This window comes from Rhinolophus hipposideros, assembly GCF_964194185.1.
Source record: "Rhinolophus hipposideros genome assembly, chromosome: 4".
NCBI classification, from domain to species: Eukaryota; Metazoa; Chordata; class Mammalia; order Chiroptera; family Rhinolophidae; genus Rhinolophus; species Rhinolophus hipposideros.
In genome coordinates, this window is record NC_138050.1 from 14667163 (window position 1) to 14681623 (window position 14461).

General features: G+C 34.3%; 1 protein-coding gene across 6 annotated transcripts in view; it reads right to left on the bottom strand.

Moving 5' to 3' along the window:
* TRPC4 (transient receptor potential cation channel subfamily C member 4) overlaps positions 1–14461 on the bottom strand; it is a 221037-nt gene that overhangs the window by 118745 nt on the left and 87831 nt on the right. For all 6 annotated transcript variants that reach the window (XM_081046160.1, XM_081046159.1, XM_081046156.1 and 3 more), the window contains one exon: positions 10703–11221. In XM_081046160.1, the coding sequence (XP_080902286.1) occupies positions 10703–11221 (519 nt within the window). The remainder of the gene's footprint in view (positions 1–10702; positions 11222–14461) is intronic.

A 14461-nucleotide genomic window follows, 5' to 3' on the forward strand; every position in this document is an offset into this window, starting at 1 on the left:
CTAAAAGCAACAAAGGAACAAGACAAACAAAAACACAAAAACTCAGAGACACAGACAACAGTTTAGTGGTTACCAGATGGTAAAGGGAGAGTGTGGTAGAAGAGGGAAAAGGGGATAAAATATATGGTGATGGAAGGAGACGTAACTCTGGATGATGAACACATAAGGCAATATATAGATGATGTACTCATATTATAGAAACGTACACTTGAAACCCATATAATTTTACTAACCAATGTCACCCCAATAAATTAAATAAATAAAAAAGTAGTCACAGCCTCCAATTTCGTTCTTCTTTATATTGTGTTTGCTGTCCTGTGGTCTTTTGCCTTTCCATATAAACTAAGAATCAGTTTTTCAATGTACACAAAATAACCCACGGAATTTTGACTGGGATTGCATTGAATCTATAGATCAAGTTGGAAACAACTGATACCTTGACTCTCTTAAGCCTTTTATTCATGAACATCTCTCTTTTTATTTAGCTATCTTTAATTTCATTCATCAGAGTTTTGTAGTTTTCCTCAAATAGATCTTGTACATAGTTAGATTTATACCTTAATATTTCATTTTTGGCAATTCTAATGTAAATGGTATTGTGTTTTTAAATTATAATTCTGTTTGTTCATTACTGGCATATAGAAAAGCAATTGACTTTTGTACATTATCCTTGTATACGGCATCCTTGCTAAAATCACTTATTAGCATCAGGGGCTTTTTGGTGCTTTTGTTTTGCAGATTTTCTACATAGATGATCCTGTCATCTACAAAAAAGACAGTTTTGTTTATTCCTTCCCAATCTGTGCACGTTTCATTTCCTATTCTTGTCTTAGTGCATTAGCTATAACTTCCAGCACAATGTTAAAAAGCAGTGGTGAGAAGAGACACCTTTGACTTGTATTTGATCTTAGTGGGAAAGCCGCAGGTTTCTCACCTTTACATACATGTATGATGTTAGCTGCAGGGTTTTTGTGTAGATATTCTTTATTAACTCAAGGAAGCTCCCCACCATTCCTACTTTACTGATAATTTTTATCAAGCATGGGTGTGGGATTTTGTTAAATGCTTTTTCTGCATCTGTTGAAATAATTGTGTGATTTTTTTTTGTTTGAATCAGCTGATGTAATGGATTACATTAATTGGTTTAGAACCTGGAATAAATCCCACTTGGTTGCAGTGTATAACTATTTTATACATTTTTGGATTATATTTGATAATATTTTTTTGAGGAAAAAGGTTGCTTTAAAAATAAAACTAGAATTCACTTTTCATCATAAGTCTCAAGAATTTGCCTTGATTCTTTGATTTACTTATTTGACTTTTGTCTTAAATACTAATATCTGAGTTTGTTAGTTGGTTTTCAGTACAAGACTATTTTTCTCAGCAGTTACTTGAGTTTCCTCAAGACTTTCATTCCCTCAATAATTTTCCCTTAAACTTATCGTGTTTACTTTCAGTTTGATCCTATTTATAACAAATAATAACATTAATCTCATAAGGTATCAACCAGAATTTTATAAGAAAAAGTTGTGAGTAGTGCGTAAACTATAATGAATATACATATATTACTATGAAATTAATTGAAGAACTATTAATACATTTATATTAGTTTACTAGAGCTGTAAAATAAAAAAATTACCCCAGACTAGGTGGCTTAAATAACTGAAAAACTGAAAATTATTTTATTTCAGTTATGGAGGCTACAAGTCCAAGATCCATTTGTGGCTGTATTTGTTTTCTTCTGTAGTCATTCTCCTTGGCTTACCTATGGCTTCTTTCTCACTGTGTTCTCACCTGGTCTTTCCTCCGTATGTGTGCTGTCCTGGTATCTCTCTGTATGCCCAAATTTCCTCTTCTTACAAGGACAATATTGTGATTAGATTAGGCTGGATTTTAATCCCCTGATTTTAATTTAATTACCTTTTTAAAGGTCCTATATCCAAATACAGTCATATTGGAAGTTAGGGCTTCCGCATAAGAATTTGGGGGTCAGAAACAATTCATCTCATTAAAACTTTCTACCTGATTACTCTAGACACTGTTAAAATTGCCTTTGTGTAATATTAAAATCATAGGATTTTGAAGATAGGAATCTCCCATACCTTCATTGTAGAGATGATCAAAGTGAGACCTTGGTGGAAGTGACATGTTAATAATAAAACAACTTATCAATCTGATCAGAGTTAATATTCTTAAAGATTTATTATTGTTACTTGAACATTGTTACTTAAATACTTGCTTGAATATTTCCCACTGCTTGAAGAAAAACAAAATTCATTCTTTAGCAAAGCCTGAAAGTATCATTATCATTACCACAAAGAACATTATATTATGTGCTTAATATTGCTGACAACAACCCCTTACTATCTCTCTCCAAACATCTCTAAATTATTTGTTTATAGAGACCTTTCTAACATTTTTTGATTGCCTATTGTAAAAGCAGTTCAAACCATAACAATGTCAACATATTTTGCATGAAAACTTGGTAAAGCATATCATGAACTATTAGAGCAAGAATATGCATCACTATTTAATTAGGTGATTTGATTTACAGCAAATAATTAAGTTTATGTAACATAATTGGTTAAAAACCTCTTGCTGTATTTTACTTATAATTAAATTATTCTCTAAATGTTAGCAGCATTTCCCCCCTTTGTTCCCATGTTGATAATTTCCAACATATTAAACATTTGGTTAAATTAATAAAATTTATATACATCCTTCCTATGAAGTCTGTAGAAATATCTCTATGTTGTTGAGATTAATTATACTTGAATTTTCAAAAGGCTTAAACATTTTCATAACCTGGTATCTTATCTATTTGTACACACACACACACACACACACACACACACAAATTCGTTTAAAATATAAGGTACTTGTTAGACAACCTTGATCCATCTGAAATCCAAGAAGTAAAAGAGGTCTCAGACAAGTTGAATAAATTTCACAGTACAGGTTTTCAGGCATCAACTCTTATGCCTTATATTTATAAAGGGGTCCTCAGGTACTCACTCAATTTTGCTGTTATTTTCCAACCTTTCTACCTAGTGTGTGGTATGAGCTCAGCAAATGTTTGTGGAACTAATACTATTTCTCTTCAAGTCAAACATTCCATTTTTGTAATATCTGGATGTAGTTAATTCGGTTGCTTAATCTGAAATTGATTAAAATATGTAAATATAAAAGAACAGCTGCTTTGATATTATCAAGAACTGATAGTTGGAAGTCTCATAATGATGAAAGAGACTTTAAAACTATGAAAAGAGTAAATTTCTGCTATAATTCCATATCTGCTGAAATAGCTAATAATATCAGTGCTTAAAAAATCCTACAGTTGCTATTAGACAACAGAGTACAACTGAGGTTTATTGTAGTGTTTTAATTATAAAGAAAATGTTAATTATGTTCTGTGCATTTTGTTCAAAAAGAAGGTAATATGTAATATGTTAGATTTTCAGCCAATGATTTTCATGCAATCTAATTCCATTATAAGAAAAAACATATTGTCATTTAAATCCCATCTATTTGAAATATTATTAATATTATTTTTAGATAACTTTGTTCTTGAATATCCTTAAATAATGGATTTTTTTGCATATTCACGCATTGTCCTTTCTGAAACAGTTTGCCGAGTTTCCAACACAATCTATACAGTCATCACATAGAAGGTAGATTACTGGCCTTATCTCAAAGGCAAATGCTGCTAATATGCTCTGGGGTAGTGATTATGTTTCCTCAACAGAGAAAGCTGCAAAACTCAAAATTCTGCTTCTAGAGCCAAAGTCCCAGCCAGAGTTGTGTCAGCAACTAGTAGTCCGTGAAAAAAATGATAAAACTAAGTAAAACTGGAATGGAAAAAGATGAGAAAATACATAGGAAGGACAAAAATAAAATGGCTCTATACAAAATTTCAGTTACATTTTAATAGCAATTACAGCTTCTTGGCATCTAAACTGTAATCACATGATCAATGCGATGTAATAATATTTACAGCAACATTTGTTTGAACAGATAAAAGTCAAATTGTATAAAGGATAAGGATGGAAATAATCAATATTATTAAAACCTTTTACTTTATTATTTTATATTAAGTAATAAATTATTTAATTAAAGTAATTAAAAGCAAATTCATACAAAAATTGCATTTTTGATATGTTTGCCTACATATTATTTATGTCATACCTCCCTTCACCAACCCCCTGAGGGAATTATCTATTGTGTATTTTGTCTCTATAGCTTTTACCAGTGTTATACACATAGGGGTCAGTCAACAAAAAGTGTACACAAAGTTTTGTTACTTTCTCTTCACCAATGATCAAGTTATTCTGCAATATAAAATCCTTTAGGAAGTCTACCATCAAGGTTTTACAAAAGTAGAATGTTTGATTTGAAGAGAATTACTATTAGTTCCACAAACTTTTGTTGAGCTCATGCTACATACTACTGTAATCACACTAGCTAAATATAGCAAGATAAAAATCACAGTTCTTGGTTTAAAGAAGCTCACTGTTTCATGAAGGGGGTAGACATGTACAAAATAAACTATAATATAACAAGGCAAATGTACATGCTCCAAACATAGAAGGAATGCAAACACAGCCTAAGAGAGGAAACATGGCCACCTTTATGAAGTCTGAGTCTTAACATCTTAAAGAGTGAGTAGGATCTAGCCAGAGGCAATGGTTGTATTTCTAGGTAATAAAACAGGAAGAAAATGTACAGAGGTAACATTCACAGAGCATAGCATAGAAGAAATACCAGCAAAATGAAATTGCTGAGCACAAAATGCAAGTTAGGAAGGGGTGAAACTAGGCAGAAAGTCTGGATATGCTGTATTTTGTTAAGGAGCTTGGGTTATATCATATAGGATCTACAAAGTTAGGGACAGAGAACCAGGTTAGTGTTTTAACATAACACAATATAGCAGCATTATTCACAATAGCCAAAACATGCAAACAACCCAAATGTCCATCAACAGATGAAGGGATAAATAAAATGTGGAATATACATACAATGGAATATTATTCAGTCTTAAAAAGGAACAGTATATTGACTATATGCTACTACATGGGTGAAGCTTGAAGACATTATGCTAAGAGATAATAAGACAGACACAAAAGGACAGATATTGTATGATTCCACTTATATAAGATACCTAGAATAGTCACACTCATAGAGACAGAAAGTAGAATAGTGGTTTCTAGGGGCTTGGGAGCTGGGGGAAGGTGGGGTTATTATTTAGTGGCTATGGAGTTTCAGTTTAGAAAGATGACAGTTTTGAAGATGGATGGTGGTGACTGTTACACAACCACGTGAACGTATTTAATATCACTGAACTATATACTTAAAAATGGTTAATAAGATAAATTTAATGTTATGTATATTTTGCTAATATAAAAAATAATATAACAATATTTATTATATTTTAATAGAATAATTTTAACATGGGAAATGTTTATGTATTAAATATTCTGGAGTGTAGTGTGAATTTGGACAAGATTGGAACCAGAAAACTAGGTGAAGCACACTAGTGTAAGACTATCTCCAATAGGGAGCAGGAGGAGTAAGGCGAGAAGTAAGGAAAATGATTAGGGAAACACTAAGGAATATAACTGAAAATAAGATTGCCAGGCTTTGGTTGTTGACCATTATCTATGCTCTAAATCTTGGTGGTTTGAAACATTAATTTATGATATTTCACAATTTTGTGGATGTATTAGTCAGTTCAGGCTGCTATAAGAAAGTACTATAAAACACAGCTTCAGAATTACAAATAACCAATTATAGCACAGGCATTATGGAGAGTTTTACTATATGTTTCTGTTTCTAAGAATTCAAACAAAAGATAATTAACCTCTATTTAGAAAAAAAATGTGAATATGCTTCATAGAGTCAAAAGAAAATGCGGGTGGGGATAAGTTTAAAATTTTTCTCTCATATGTGTAATTTATAGGGAAACACAGCAGTTTATATTATATCTCAATACCATCAAACTTTTCTTGAGAACAATAATGTTACTGTTTCATAAATTTCTAAAAGATAACCTATTGGGTTTTTGTATTTTTTTCAGGAATATGTGAGTTGGGATAAGCTGTTAAATCCATAACTTCAAAAACTGGTAATTCTTAAATATAATTCTTAATTATGTTTAGTGATGAGTGGCAGAGAAAATATGGACCATTAAATAATAACCCTAGGAAAAAAACCCTCAAATTTAAATGCAAACATTTGTGTAAAAGAAACAAAAGAAATTGTTCTTCATCATCAACAAACTAAATGACTGCATCTGAATAATGGCAAATAGCAGATCTACCGCAAGCCTTTGGCTGTCAGTTTCATGGAGTCAGAAGTACTAGTTTTATGCAAAAAACCAAAAAGTAATTCATTTCAGGACCAAGAAAAGCTGTCCAATACTCAGTAAAATTTTAAAGACATCATTATAACCTAATGTTTTGTGTAGCTTTTGTTGCTGTGACAAAAACTACATTGGGAAGGATTGCTTATCTTGTGGATATACACATTTTGTCAGGTGAACATAAGAATATGCTTTGAAAAGAAATTGCTTAATCCTTTCCTTTTTGTATCTATTTAAAGCAGTATCAAATAAAAACTAAGTTTTATAGGTAATTTTAAGTTAAGGGTTTTATTTTATGTTTTATAAGATAAATCTAGAACTTTCTAATCAATGCAGTTTAAAAGGAGAAATTTATATAATGTTTTAGACATGTGCATATACAATATTTAATTATAGAAGGAAAATAATTACTTTCAGATATCAATTAAGAGAAAGTGTTTACATGTCATTTACTTAATTGTAAAGTAACTAATGGGGATTGGATTCCAAGCTCTAAAAACCTAGTGTTAATTAAATGCCTAATGACCTGTCAAAGTTTTGTCAGCCAGGCTGACAAGTCCCAAAAAGCATTTGCTTCATCCATTATACAGTGTCCAGCACTGAAATGTTTGGTCCCTGGGAAGGGGTTGGCTAAGGCATAAGGGAGCCTGTGATCCATGTTCTCATTGCCTGGCAACAGCAGGTGTGCGCACACACAAGGACAGAGAACCAGGGCTCAGAAATCGGTCCATGAGGGAGCATGCTCTTGAGGACTGCAGGGGAGAACATTCAGCTAGAGGAATGCTGCTTGATATCTCCTTTACACGTTCATAACTGTTTACATCACTCAATCATACCATATGCCTAACATTTTTAATGAGCACTGCTGTGATATCAGTTCCTGATTCTGTAGTATCAGGTTCAAAGGGCAAACATAATCAATGCCTAAAATACTGGAGATGCCAAAAAACGTATACACATTTTAAGAGATGTTATCTATGCTCAAGCACTAGTTCGCCGTAATCAGAAGTGTCTAGACGCTGATGGTAACCACTCTGAGCACCTCTTGTAATTGCAGAAGTCAAACTTGACTTGAATTCATCTTTTGTTATCGGTGTATATTGAGTATTACAATTTTAATACAGCTTTTTCCATTCTTAAATGTGTATAATTTTTTTTGACAACCTCTGTGTATTTAAAATGCAGGTTAGAAAAACAAATTAAAATCAAATGTCTTCTATTAACAACAGAAGTTGCTCTTGAGAGCCTATAATGGAAGAATTAGAGTACGGACAACTTTAGGGGCCGGGGTAAACTTTATACACTACACATTTTTGACGAGAGTGTGTATCTTAATATAAATGGTTTAGAATACTGATTATACTAATAGACTACAAGAAGGATAAACCTACTTTTGATATGCAAAAGCGTAATGAAACCTACAAGGCATTGATGAATAGCCATTACAAATATGAAAATGTTTAGTGATGAAGCCAACCCTTTCTTATGGAAGGGAATAGTACTTCATGTGCATAGCCTTTCATATTGGGGGTCCATGAGAGGATAAACAAAAACAATGATAATAATAGTGTAAATAAAAAGAATATCACAGGCCCAAAATGGAAGCACTAGTGCTAAAAGACCATAGTTTAATACCCAATTTAAATATTGTTTCAAGTCTCGATTTAATACCTTATTTAAATGCTGTTTCAACCTCTCCTAGGAATATAATCTTTATCAATCAGTCTGGAATCTTCTGGGTAGCACCTATGATGTAATCTATTATGTGGACCCTCTCCACCTTGGAGAGGAAGAAATGGCAATCTGCATGGTAAAACCCTTGCCTTTCCCTCCCCATCCTCCAAAAAAGTGTCCTGGCCCAAAAATAATCCTTTTCGTTTGCTAATAGACCCTTTTGCCCATCTTTCTTCCTATAAAAACTGTCCGTTATGTACAACCCCTTTAGGTATTTATCTGCTTGCTAGATGGGATGTTGCCCAAGTTATGAATGGCTTAAAAAAGCCAATTTGATATGCAAATTTACTTGGTTGAATTTTTTTGACAATAGTAATAACTAATAATAATAGATAGCTACTCTTCCATGTGCAAACAAGTCACGATGTATGCTAAACTCTGGGTTTGAATTCTTATGCTTCATCTTTACAAATAACCCTTAAAGTAGGCCATATAATCCCATTTTAAAGGAGAGAAAGCAGAAACTCAAAGGATAATTTGTCTAACATTACATAGCTCGTTAGTATGAATGACTATTTTTAGTGGTTCAGAAACAAAACAGTCTCATATAGTTAACATCTTATTGTCTCCCCATATCAGAGTATAAGCTCTACAAGGGCACAGATATACCACCATGGAATACTAAGTGCTTTGCACATTGCCTGGAATGTCTCCTGTAAAATATATGTTCAAAGAGTCAATGAATACAGAATGAATGGAAGAATAAAATGTATATGTTTTTGGTAAAAATCTAAACATGTTATTATGCAATAAATTCATACTAAATTTTTTGTCTTAGACAACCCTGTGACAAGAATTTGGTAGCTTCCATTGATTCAATGTCATTTGTAGCATTCTGTTATGAAGGTATGGGAAAAGAGTCTGTGGGTATATTGTTCCAGTGACTTCACAAAAATCATTGTGGCCAAAAACAAAGTTAAACCAGTTATGATATCAGGACCAGAATCAGTGTAGGCATAAAACAGAGCTGAGTTGGTTCACTGACTGCAGAGAAAAGTGAAACAGGTGAGCACAGCCAGTTGCTACTGTGATCTTTGTTTCACTTTATGAATTGAACATCCTGGAATTTTATTCCACTCACCGTTCATAGGATAATATCATAAGAGAAGACCTTTGTAATCATTGTGTAATTCCCTTAAATCCCATCCCCCCAAAAAACTAAATAAATAAAAGCATAATATTGTGTTAATAATAGATACTTAAGAAGGCCTGGCCCAAATTCTGAGGACACATCACTGTCTTACCTCTCTTAAATAATGCATGGAATTACTTTCGAGTGTTATATTTTATACTTTAAAATCTTTAATCAGTGAACTTTTTGTCAATTTCTTATAGTTATATATTAAAATTATATACAGTCCCTTTAAAATACCAGGTCCCTGAGTCCTAAATACAAGAAACTAAGAAAATGAATTGGTACTCTTGGCATGGCTCAAACTAGCCTGTGATATCTTAGAATCAGAGTCAATGCACGCAGAAGAAGCTGTTTCCTTCCTTGTTAGGGGAAAATATTGTTTCAGCTAAGTTTCAGGCTCCCAAAACAACTGGCCAAATAACTACAGGAAAAACACAAGGAAGCAAATTCAGGTATTTTGAACCTTAAATATTTAGTAAGCAACAATAGACATAGCAGCCAGGGCTAATGTGAAAAAATCACAGCCAAGTTCAAAAGAAATTGAATACATTCTTTCATTCAGAAGTCTTTTTCTTTCTTTTTCACCTTATAAAGTTTTCTCCAATTGTTGTTCTGGAATAAATAATTACTATAATTAATTAAAAAGAGTGAACAGAGAATCAAAATTGTCTGGAGATAGAGATAAACAGTTTTTTGAGAATTCACTCCACTTAAACAGTGATGGAAACAAACAGAAAACACAACTCTGCTAGGTGATAAACGTAATAGATTTGAATTTCCTTATTTAATACTTCAAATCCATGGAGTTTTCATGAGAACTTTATTACTCTCCTTCTATTAACTTCCTTAACTTGTTATACTTGATATCAAAAGACTAAGCCAGACACAAGAGAAGTTTTATAACTTTTATCTGCTGTTGGACCGAAGGCTTTTCCTTTATTACTAAATTCTAATGTATTTTATGAATGTGATACCTCAAAATTCACTAAGAGCCTTCACACACATCTATACATTATGCACGTCCTACAAGTCTGTGAGGGAAATATTTTATATGTATAAATACAGAAGAGTAGATATAATAAAATTTTATAAATATTAAGTTCATTAAGCACATGAGAAAATCAAAACTCAAAGAGATCTGTGTGACCCTCTAAAGTCAAAGACTAATAAATGAGAGGCCTGGAACTCTCAGTCTGGAGATTCTAAAAATTCACTAGTTTTTTTCATTATGCCAAAGTAAATGTGTCCATTTTAACAGAAATACCAAAACCATCAGCAGTTATTAAACAACTTATTACAATTCCCAAGTATTTCATAATTATTAATCTGAAAAAATATCAATCAAACAATAAATATCTGCTTCCAGTTAAATAGAAAATTCTCTAAAGCCTAAATCTAATTTGGGAGTACAAGTTTGCTGCATTGTTATTTAAAATTCTATGGCATTTTGATGGATAAAGTCTGACAACACTCACCTCTTTCTGACGGTACTTGATGGCCAACTTTAGTCTTGCAAGATCATTTCCACTTTGTTCTTCTATGAGACTATTGTCATCTCGGTAATTAAGAATGATTTCTAGTTCTCTGGAACTTCTTGTCTGATCCAGTAGGTCCTTAGCAAATTGTTTGCACTGTCGTGACAGCTCCTCATACTCTGACTTGAATTCATTTTCCACCTTGCTCAATTCCTGAAGCTCCCAACTTAACTGAAAGGCTGTGAGAAAAGGATCTTCGCTTGACAGTGCAATGAGAGAGGGGCTGGCCAAGGCCTTGTAAATGTTGAGTCTAGACCGTGAGTGGCGGAGGCTATCCACATCTGAACTGGAGACGCATTCAACACAGTTGCAGCGGACCTCGTGGGGTCTGGGTACTGAGACTCCTTTCTGAACTAAAAGTTTTATTATCTCATAATTATTTGTGTGGGCTGCCAAAATGATTGGTGTAATGTCCGGAGTAAATTCAGAGAACTGCTTATCAAGGAGGATGGGAGGCACCTAGAAAAGAAGAGGAAAGCAGAGAGGATGAATATTTATTCATTTGTTCAAGCCTATGAATTTCAAACAGCATGCCATAGCAATGTTGAACAAAGTTCATAAATCTTCTGCCAGTTTTTTCGTTGCAGGAGAAATATGGTGTTTTTCGCCAAAAAATGACAAGGGTAAATTAGAGAAAAAATAACTTTCCAATATAACGACACGTTATTCTTTCTTTAATCTGAATTACAACATTTTATGAAATCTTTTTTTTTAAAATTTAAATGTCAGTTATGTATGTTTATTTGTAAAACTTCCCATAGTTAAACATATTTTAGTTACCTATCAACAATCATTTTTCACTATTTACAAGTTGAACAATTAGAGATGTTTGTATAATGCAACCAATTAGTTATAGAAAATTCATATAAATAATATAAATCTAATGCCAATCTTTTACAAATACGAAATTCCCTGCCACTGGGTTTTCAAACTGTCAAGTGTAAATATAATGAGGTCAGCAAATAGAATGAGGCACTTCAACAATTACTCAAAAAGACTGTGTACAAAGTGTATCATAATGAGTGTCTTTCTGTGTGTCTTGTTAGAGTCTTTGTTTTAAGGTCTATTTTATCTGCTGTAAGTATTGTTACCTCAGCTTTTTATTTTCATTTGCATTTGCATGAAACATCTTTTTTTAAAATCCAATTACTTGAGTCTGTGTGTGTCTTTCGATCTGAAGTAGACTGGTCTTTTGTAAGCAGCATATGTATGGATAATGTTTTCTTATCCATTCAGCTACCCTGTGTCTTTTGATTGAAGCATTTAATCTATTTACATTTAAAGTGATTATTGATAAGTATGCAGTTATTGCCATTTTGTTATTCATATTTATGATCTTTTGTTGTTGTTCCTTCTTAAACAAGTCCCTTTAACATTTCTCTAACTACTGGTTTGGTGGTGATAAATTCATTTAGCTTTTTCTTGTCTGAGAAGCTTTTTATCTCTCCTTTGATTCTAAATGATAGCTTTGCTGGGTAGAGTAGTCTTGGTTGTCGGTCCTTTATTTTCATTATTTTGATTTTTGTACCAATGCCTTCTGGCCTACAAAGAATCTGTTGAGAAGTTATCTGACAGTACTGCGGAGCTCCCCTGTAGGTAACTAACTGCTTTTCTCTAGCTGCTTTTAAGATTCTCTCTTTGTTTTTAACTTTTGGCATTTAATTATGATGTGTCTTGGTGTGGGCCTGTTTGGATTCATCTTCTTTTGGACTCTGCACTTCTTGGGTTTCTATGTCTATTGTCTTCACCAGGTTAGGGAAGTTTTCAGTCATCAGGTTTTAAATCCCTTGCTCTCTCTCTTCCCCTTCTGGTACCACAATGATGTGAATATTGGTAAAGTTGATGAGTCCCAGAGGTCCCTTAAACTCTCCTCATTTTTTTTTCTTGATTCTTTTTTCTGTTCTGACTGGGTCTTTTGTGCTACCTTGTTTTCCAATTCACTCTATTTCATGCAATCTGCTGTATATGTATATATATATATATATATATATATATATATATATATATATATATAAATGTATTCTTCATTTATATATACTATAAGAATACTATAATGTATTCTTCATTTCAGTTATTGTATTCTTCATTTCTAACTAATTTTTTTTGTGGTTTCTATGTCCTTTTTATCTTTCCTATCTCTTTGTTAAAGTTCTCACTGTGTTCACACATTCTTCCCCTAAGTTCAATGAGGATCTTTACAACCAATGTTTTGAACTCTGAATCTGATAGATTGTTTGCTTCCATTTCCTTTAGTTCTTTTTCTAGAGTTTTCATCTGTTTTTTTATTTGGAACATTTTTCTTTGTCTCCTCATATTGCCTGCCTCTCTGTGTTTGCTTCTGTGTATTAGGTAGATCTGCTAGCCTTTCAGTCTTGGCAGGTTGGTCCCATGTAGTAGGAGTACTGTGGGACCCAGTGGCACAGTTTCCCTAGTCACCTGAGCTGTGATCCAGGAGTGTCCTTTATGTGGGTTGTGTGTGCCCTCCTGTTGTAGTTGAGCTTTGTTTGTTCTTGGTCCATAGTGAGTGGGGTCACCCTTCAGGCAGATTGACTGTGAGGACTGGCCACAACCACAGTGTATGAGCTGCTGTGCAGGGGCTTATTCAGTGGAGCAGGATTTGCCCCAGTTTGGCTCTGGTGCTTGCTGAGACCACCCTTTGGATGTGGCACTTGTAGAACAAATTGGGTTGTGCTCTGTTGTGATCTGAAGCTGGCCACTATATGCACTAGTTCTGGGGCCTCTTCTGAAGGTCTCCAGTGCAGGACTAAGTTAGCCACTGCATATTTCTAGCCTGAGTCCCCTGAGAGAAGCTACAAAGCGATCCAAGGTTGGTAGTTGCCTGTGTTGTAGGAGGCATGTGGGAGAGGCCATGCCAAACACTGAGGCTAGCTGCCACTGGTGCCAGCTAGAGGTTCAGGGCATGCCAAGGCCATGGCCCCTGCCTGGAGCCTTCAGACCTTTGACAGTTTTTTGGAAAGTCTGCAGCATGGGCTGAGGTCAGCTGCCTGTGAGGAATAGCTGCTGAAAGAGTTTTGGGTGGTGTACCAGTTGGGTGGGGCAGGATCTCAGAGAGTTACCAAGGTGGCACAAGTGGTATTCACCAGGTTAATGCAGATTCAAGTTTGGCACCCACCAGCACATGCAAGTTGTTTGAGAGGAGGGCTCAACACATGAACAATGGTGACTGCCTCCCAGCCGTCGCCCTGAAGCCACACAATTCAATTCTTCCCTGCATTTTCCTGGCACCTTTCGAGTTGCTGTCACTTCACTGGTGCTTAGGGCAAATGTTTACGAGTAATTCTCTTCTCGGGCTCTTTATGAGGACACCTAGGTTTCTAGAAGCCTTCTGTTTCATCCAGATGGAATCCCTGCCAATTTTCACAGCCAGATATTCTAGGGGTTCCCATTTCTGGCACTGGAGCTCTGGGCTGGGGAGCCTAGTGTGGGACAAAAACCCCTTGCTCCTCAGAGAGGACCTCTGCAGTGGAGATATCCCTCCCACATCTCAATTGCCAAAGATGGTTGTTGGGCCAGCCCATTCCACGTTTCTACTCCTACGAGTTTTGATGTGGCTTCTTCAGTATATACATAGTGATAGAACTTCTGTTCAGCTAGTTTTCAGTTGGTTCTCCAGGGTGATTCTTCTATAATTTAGTTGTAATTTTGATGTGGTTGTGGGAAGAGGCAAGCACAGTGTTT